The following is an 8,036-nucleotide window of genomic DNA, read 5'->3' on the forward strand; positions in this document are numbered from 1 at the left end:
GGATGTGAGAGTTGGACTGTGAAGAAAGCTGAGTGCCGAAGAATTGATGCTTTTGAAGTGTGGTGTTGGAGAAGACTCTTGAGAGTCCCTTGGACTGCAAGGAGATCCAACCAGTCCATTCTGAAGGAGATCAGCCCGTGGGTGTTCATTGGAAGGAATGATGCTAAAGCTGAAACTCCAGTACTTTGGCCACCTCATGGGAAGAGTTGACTCATTGGAAAAGACTCTGATGCTGGGAGGGATTGGGGGCAGGAGGAGAAGGGGACGACAGAGGATGAGATGGCTGGATGGCATCACTGACTCGATGGACGTGAGTCTGAGTGAACTCTGGAAGTTGGTGATGGACAGGGAGGCCTGGCGTGCTGCAATTCATGGGGTCGCAAAGAGTTGGACATGACTGAGCACCTGAACTGAACTGAAACAGGAGATGACAAGAGTGAACGTTGACATTCTAGGAATCAGCGAATTAAAATGGACTGGAATGGGTGAATTTAACTCAGATGATCATTATATCTACTACTGTGGGCAGGAATCCCTTAGAAGAAATAAAGTAGCCATCATGGTCAACAAAAGAGTCCGAAATGCAGTACTTGGATGCATTCTCAAAAACGAAAGAATGATCTCTGTTTGTTTCCAAGGCAAACCATTCAGTATCACAGTAATCCAAGTCTATGGCCCAACCAGTAATGCTGAAGAAGCTGAAGTTGAACGGTTCTATGAAGACCTCCAAGACCTTTTAGAACTAACACCCAAAAAAGATGTCCTTTTCATTATAGGGGACTGGAATGCAAAAGTAGGAAGTCAAGAAACACCTGGAGTAACAGGCAAATTTGGCCTTGGAATACGGAATGAAGCAGGGCAAAGGTAAATAGAGTTCTGCCAACAGAATGCACTGGTCATAGCAAACACCCTCTTCCAACAACACAAGACTCTACACATGGACATCACCAGATGGTGAACACCGAAATCAGATTGATTATATTTTTTGCAGTCAAAGATGGAGAAGCTCTATACAGTCAGCAAAAACAAGACCAGGAGCTGAGTGTGGCTCAGATCATGAACTCCTTATTGGCAAATTCAGACTTTAATTGATGAAAGTAGGGAAAACCACTAGACCATTCAAGTATGACCTAAATCAAATTCCTTATGATTATATAGTGGAAGTGAGAAATAGATTTAAGGGACTAGATCTGATAGAATGCCTGATAAACTATGGACGGAGGTTCGTGACATTGTACAGGAGACAGGGATCAAGACCATCCCCATGGAAAAGAAATGCAAAAAGCAAAATATAATGGATAAATATTTTTGGCTGTGCCCGGGGGTTATGTGAGATCCTATTTCCCCTACTAGGGATCAAACCTGTGCCCCCTGCAGTGGAAGCATGGAGTCTTAACAACTGGACTACCAGGGAAGTTCCATAATGGATTTTCAATAATCATTTATTGATTATTTTGTGAGCCAAAACACTTCATGTGCCTGTACTTCATGGAAATATCACCATCCCTCTGATGAGAGGTACTGTTATCATAAGATATACAAGGGGCATGCATTTGTGCTAAGTCTCTCAGTTGTGCCCAACTCTTTGCGACCCCATGGACTGTAGCCCACCGGGCTCCTCCTTCCATGGGATTCTCCAGGCAAGAATACTGGAGTGGGTTACCATGCCCTCCTTCAGAGGATCTTCCCGACCCAAGGATCGAACTCGCATTTCTTACCTCTCCTGCATTGGCAGGCGGGTTCTTTCCCACTCGCACCACCTGGAAGCCCAAGATATACAAGGCACCGTATATTAGGGCACATAGTAGGTGCTCACCAAAAGCTATTGGCGCTCTTTTATCATATAAAAAGGGGCGGGGGGAGAGCACAGGAAAGGCGCTTTACAAGGTACCGCACAAGTTTTTGCTACAGTTGTTACGTCACCCTTGGTGGTCATAATCCGTCATTTATTATTGTTTCGGGGCTGTGACGGTCCCTCAGTTACCGTGGCCATGGAAACGCAGTGCGCAGTCCCGCATTGGACGGTTCGCGGGCTCCCCCTGGAGGCCGCCTTGCAAGCCTACGGGGGACCACGGGGAGGGCCCCGGAGACAGAAGCGAGGGGGGCTGGGAGTTGTAGGCCGCGGAGCGATGCACGTCGGGAGTCGTAGTTCTCGGCAGAGGCGGTTGCCGGCCCCAGACTGAGCTTCTGCCTCACCCGGATGGCGGCTGCGACGCGCAGCTGCCGGCCCTGGGGCTCGCTCCTCGGGCTGATCTGGCTGGTCTCGGCCGCGGCCGCGTCCTGGGATCTGAGTTCGCTGCGTTGCAACTTCGGCTCATTCTGCGAATGTGACTTCCAGCCCGACTTCCAGGGTAAGGAGCCGAGACCCGAGAGCCGGGCGGACTAGGGGAGACCTTGGATCCCGGGGTTGTGCCGGGGCCAGACTTGGAGAGTAGACCCAAGAGCAGACCCCCCGAGACTTCCAGACGGCCCGGGCTGGAAGTGGGCCCGGCGTTGAGGGATCCTGAGAGCCTGGGGCACAGGACTTGGGGCGAGGGTTTAGGGATGCCTGTTTGGAAGTCAGGATGGAGAGATGCCTTTGACAGCAGAGACCCGGGTGGTGGTCGAGGGTGGGCAGTTTAGACCTCCGCACTGGTCTGGCCCATCAGGGGAGAAGCCTGCCTTGAAGTTGGGCAGGAGTCTGGGGCCGACCCTCTTGACAGCTGGCAACCATTTAGGGCTGAGCTGCGATCCAGAGGGCCACCTGGTGGGGAGGCTGCAGAGCTGAGTCAGCCTGAGGCAGAGGACACCCGCTCCCCCCCACGCCCTGTAGCCAAGGCCCTCACTCCCTTTCTGCAGACGGCTTGTAAAAAAAAGTCCCAGAACCCGGATTCCCAGACATGACTTTCCTCCTGAAACTGTTCCGCTGAGGACGTGTGTCCTCATCTCCGACACTGTTCTTGTGGCCCTAGGTCTGGAGTGTGACCTGGCCCAGCACCTGGCGGGCCAGCACTTGGCCAGGTCGCTGGTGGTGAAGGCACTGAAGGCTTTCCTGCAGGATCCAGCCCCCACCAAGCCGCTGGTCCTCTCTCTGCATGGCTGGACCGGCACTGGCAAGTCCTATGTCAGCTCCCTCCTGGCGCACTACCTCTTCCGGGATGGCCTCCGTAGCCCCCACGTGCATCACTTTTCCCCGGTCATCCACTTCCCCCACCCCAGCCACTTGGAGCGCTACAAGGTAGGCTGGTGGTGTCCCGGCCCACCCTCTGCCGGCACTGTAGGGTGACTCCCCTAGAGTGGGAGTGAGTCCTGAGCCCAGAGAGGGGAATCCCTTGCTCCAGGCAACACAGCCAGTTACAGCCTCAGCCCTCAGGACCCATCCTAAACAAAGCTGAGGGTGCTATCACCTGGCAGGGAGTTCTTGATTTAATGCCTGGGAGCCAGTAAAGTACCTGCGTGCCAGGGTTGTTGTGAGGGACGTTCGACTATAGAATCACAGGTGTTATTTATTGAGCACTTATCTTTGCCAGACAACCTGCATTATCTTCTCTCAGTAAAGCCCTTAGAGTAAGGGCTTTTGAGGCTCAGAGTAAGTGCTCAGGAAATATTAGCTCTATTGTTGTTGATTGCAAGGTACTGTCCAGGCTGATCTGTTTCAGCTGTCACAACTCTGTTGTGAAGGTTCAGGGAGCAGGAAGGTGCGTTCCCCTTTTCTAGAAAGCAAGACGTGTCAGGAAGGAGCCCCCTGACAATGCAGGTGTGAGGCCTGGCTCTGCGTCCCTGTTCTCTTGTTGACTTGCTGTGTGAGCTTGGATTACTCTCTGCCCCTCTCTGGGTCACAGTTTCATCATCAGCCTCATTAAGGGATTGGTGCTCTTTGGGAGACCATATCTTCCTGAAAAGATGAATTCTTTTTAATATTTATTTTTATTTATTTGGCTGCATCTGTCTTAGCTGCAGCATGCGTGAGCTTTGATCTTTGTTGCAGCACATGGGATCTTTAGTTGTGGCGTGTGGGATCTAGTTCCCTGACCAGGGATCGAACCTGGCCCCCTGCATTGGGAACGCTGAGTCTTAAGCCACTGGCCCACCAGGGAAGCCCCATTAATTCTTGTTTTGGGAAGGAATCTGGAGTTGGGGAAGCAGCTCCAGGTGCCCTCATACTCTCGCCTCTCTCCCACAGAAGGATCTTAAGAGCTGGGTGCAGGGGAACCTCACTGTCTGCAGCCGCTCCCTCTTTCTCTTCGATGAGATGGACAAGCTGGCCCCAGGCCTGATAGAAGTCCTGCGACCTTTCCTGGGCTCCTCCTGGGTTGTCTACGGGACCAACTATCGTAAAGCCATCTTCATCTTCATCAGGTGGGGCCAACCTTGCAGCGGGCATTGGTGCGGGAACACTTGTCAGAGGTCTCAGCTATCCAGTCTGGTCCCATGGTCCCGTAGCAGAATACTGTTCCCCCCCAGGGCCCATTTGGATTCCCCCCAAAGTCCCCTGTACCCTCACTGGCGACACCGTCATTCAGGGTGTTTAACTCCCCTTTGACATTCTCAAAGCCTGGGTTCATTCTCTTAATCCTAATTTTTTTGTGGCACTCCTGCTGGGTTAAGAGTTTTCCCTCTTTTGTGGCCAAGAGGACACAGGCCTGGGAAAAAACAGGACTAGGAACCAGTCCCACCTCTGAGAGTCCTAGCTGTGTTTGGGCAAATCGCTTCACTTCTCTGAGCTCCCATCTCCTTTTCTGAACAGTAGGGCCAATCTTAATGCCCTACTGTCCTCCTCGAGGCTGAGTGAGGAAAGTTGGTAAGGGACCTAAAAGTGTCCCATTAATAGAAACTGTAAAGTGCATGGCACAGATGGGTAAACTTCTGGGGTCGTGGTTATGGATGAGCTCAGGAGAGGGGAAGCGGTTCCTGGGGCGTTTTGAGTGAGCGGGGCCCCTGGTTCAGGTCCCATTAGGAGGCTTGTGGGAAGCCAGAGCTACATCCTGCCCTCACTGTCTGCGTCCCCCGTGGTTTTAGCAACACCGGTGGTGAGCAGATCAACCAGGTGGTGCTGGAGGCGTGGCGCAGCCGCCGGGAACGTGAAGAGATCGGCCTGCAGGAGCTGGGGCCGGTCATCTCTCAGGCTGTGCTGGACAACCCGCACCGTGAGTTCAGCGGAGGACCCCACGCCAGAGGGGCTTCCAGACTTGGGTCTCACTCCCAGATCACACCCAGGGCTGGGCTGGGCTGGACTCCCTGGGGGTGGGCCAGGCTCTCCCAGGTCAGATGCTCAGCCCACCGACCCAGTACTTTCCAGCCCAGGCTTTGGTGCTCGGGGCTGGCAGACAGCTTCCCCCGAGCCCAGCACCCAAGCTGGGCTGGGAGGATTCAGGCCAGCAGCCTTCCTGCACTTCCTTCCCTGTGGGGGTGGGTGGGGGCCTGGCTGACCCCTGTGAACCACAGCCTCTTCCCATGGCTCCACCCTGCAGATGGCTTCTGGCGCTCGGGCATCATGGAAGAGCATCTCCTGGACGTTCTGGTGCCCTTCCTGCCACTCCAGCGGCACCACGTGCGGCACTGTGTGCTCAACGAGCTGGCCCATCTGGGCCTGGAGCCCAGGGATGAGGTGGTCCAGGCTGTGCTGGACAGCACCACCTTCTTCCCTGAGGACGAGCCGCTCTTTTCCTCCAATGGCTGCAAGATGGTGGCTTCCCGGATCGCCTTCTTCCTCTGACTCTCCCAGGTGGCATCCCTGTCATCCTCTACCTGGCCAGGTTGTGAAGGAAAGCCCTGGACCCTCTGCTGGAGGGTCCCTGGTCCTGCAGCGTGGGACCCAGAGCATACTGTGAAGATGAGGAGGGCTGTTGGCTGGGCCGTGAGACAGAAGGCCGGGGCAGGCCCTGGCTCTTCATTGTCTGAGGGCATCTTGGCCTTTGCCTCCTTCCTCAGGGAAATCACTGGTCACCCCAGAATTTCAAGGAGCCTTGACCGCAGCCTGAGCCTTAAAATGTGAATTGTAACTCAGGGACAGTGGCTCGTGGCTGCTCCCTCCTTCTTCTCTCTGTTCCTCTGGCCCTTGCCCCAGTACCATATCCACGCCCAACCCTGTGTCCCCATATGGTAAAACCAGGCTGAGACTTCTGTCTCCGTGAACAGAGGGACTCAAGTTCACACTGGAGCTGAGCTTTTCAAGTTTTTAATTTTGTACATGAAGAAAACAAATACAATAAATTTAGTCACGGGACCAGAGGATGTTGGCCCAGGTTCTGATTGCTTCTGAGGGAGGCTGCAGTGCGGAGCAGAGTGGGGAGAATCGCCCTGCACTGCAGTAAGAAGTGAGGGGCTGAGCATCCCTTTCAGAGAGCAGCCTCACTGCTGGGGCTGGGCTTCTGTCTTGGGCCCTGGGCGGTCTGCATGTTGCTAAGACTTGGGTTCAGTCCCCAGGTGACCTCGGTCTTGCTGGAACCTGGGCTTGCGCTCTGGGCTGCCTTGGACTGGCTAGGCCTCTGACTCTGAGCCTGGCCCTTGGTGGCCTCAGTGTTGGAGGGGCTCCAACTTGAGTCATAGGAAGTGTTGATTTTGCTAGGACTTTGGATCATTCTCCAGCTTTGGTCCTGGGTGGCAGCTGCCTTTCTGAGTCTCCAGCTCTGACCATCGGCACCCTTGGACTTTCTGAGCCTCCGCCTTGAGCCCTGGGTGGCCTGGGTCTTGTTGAGCTTTTGCCTTGGGCTCCAGGCAGCCTCTGTCCTGCTGGGCCTCTGGTTTTGAATCTGGGTGGCGTCTGTCCTGCTGGGCCTCTGGCTGTGGATGAGGGTGGCCTCCGTCCTGCTGGGCCTCTGGCTGTGGATGAGGGTGGCCTCCATCCTGCTGGGCCTTTGGCTTTGAATCTGGGTGGTGTCCGTCTTACTGGGCCTCTGGCTGTGAATGAGGGAAGCCTCCATCTTGCTGGGCCTCTGGCTTTGAATCTGGGCGGTATCCGTCTTGCTGGGCCTCTGGCTTCGAATCTGGGTGGCGTCCATCTTGCTGGGTCTCTGGCTTTGAATCTGGGTGGTGTCTGTCTTGCTGGGCCTCTGGCTTTGAATCTGGGTGGCGTCCATCTTGCTGGGCCTCTGGCTTTGAATCTGGGCGGTATCCGTCTTGCTGGGCCTCTGGCTTTGAATCTGGGAGGTATCTGTCTTGCTGGGCCTCTGGCTGTGGATGAGGGCGGCCTCCGTCTTGCTGGGTCTCTGGTGGTGGCCTGGGGTGGACTTGGTTTCTCTGGGGCTGTGGTTCAGGCTTAGGTCTTTCCTGCTGTCCCCCGAGTCTGAGGACTGTGTCCTTAGCAGTGAGGAGTCAGAGACTGTCACAACAGTGGTGGAAGTGCTCCTGTATTCCTGACCCGTACTGGACGTCTCCGTCTCCGAGGTGGACCTGGTTCTGACTGGGAAGGATGTGTCCAGAGAAGCTGTCAGGCCGCCTTCCCCAGACAGTCCCAGGAAAGGGAGGCTTCTAGGCCTCACCTTTGCCTATGACCCAAAGGCCTCGTATGGCCAAGGGGGAAGGCCTCCCAGATCTCGCCAAGCCCAGCCTTCCTGGCACCCTGAGGCCTACAAGTGAGTCATGGCCATAAGATAAAGGGCAGAGATGGAGGTCCCCACTGTCCAGCGCTGGCCTCCACTCTGCCGGCCGCCGCTCGCCCTCTGTGTCCAGCTACCACCAGCACCTGCAGGGACCTGGCCCTCTGCAGCAATTCTCTGTACTCTACTCCACCCACACTTCCCCCCTGGGTCCTAAAAACCCTTCCTGACACCCCCCCCACTCCAAGGGGGGCTAAATGCACCCACAGTTCTCAGGACTCCCCTCCACAGTATGGCTGCACTGTCCAGCCCTCTGTGTCCCTTGTTTCCTTCAGGACCAAGATGTCCCTGGGGCAAGGACTGTGCCATTCATGCGTGCACCGGTGTCCTGCACAGGCTCAGCCACTGGACGCTCAACACATTTGCTGAATGGCAGGAAGGGGACTAGACGCCCCTACGTCCATCCGTCCCCGGACTGCCCACAGCTGCTCCCGGGACTCAGAGCCGCATTCCCAGGTT

At 55.3% G+C, this 8,036-nt stretch overlaps 2 protein-coding genes across 3 annotated transcripts in view; one reads left to right on the forward strand and one right to left on the reverse strand.

The window, feature by feature from the left end:
* The first annotated feature begins 2,151 nt into the window (after positions 1-2,151).
* TOR2A (torsin family 2, member A) lies at positions 2,152-6,208 on the forward strand. Of its 2 annotated transcripts, XM_010856907.1 has the most exons (5): positions 2,152-2,351; positions 2,952-3,217; positions 4,163-4,338; positions 4,999-5,126; positions 5,451-6,208. In XM_010856907.1, the coding sequence occupies exons 1-5, from the start codon at positions 2,201-2,203 to the stop codon at positions 5,693-5,695; spliced, it is 966 nt and encodes a 321-aa protein (XP_010855209.1). In that variant the 5' UTR covers positions 2,152-2,200; the 3' UTR covers positions 5,696-6,208. The 2 variants fall into 2 exon arrangements, with proteins under 2 accessions (XP_010855209.1, XP_010855210.1); XM_010856908.1 differs by lacking the exon at positions 4,999-5,126 and having other exon boundaries at positions 5,451-5,586.
* Positions 6,209-6,291: 83 nt separating this feature from the next.
* Positions 6,292-8,036, reverse strand: part of TTC16 (tetratricopeptide repeat domain 16) — a 15,687-nt gene continuing 13,942 nt past the window's right edge. The window contains exon 14 of the mRNA XM_010856968.1: positions 6,292-7,381. Coding sequence (XP_010855270.1) covers positions 6,318-7,381 — 1,064 coding nt within the window. The 3' untranslated portion in view covers positions 6,292-6,317. The remainder of the gene's footprint in view (positions 7,382-8,036) is intronic.

The sequence above is a fragment of the Bison bison genome, unplaced genomic scaffold, assembly GCF_000754665.1.
Source record: "Bison bison bison isolate TAMUID 2011002044 unplaced genomic scaffold, Bison_UMD1.0 scf7180017864375, whole genome shotgun sequence".
Classification (NCBI taxonomy): Eukaryota; Metazoa; Chordata; class Mammalia; order Artiodactyla; family Bovidae; genus Bison; species Bison bison.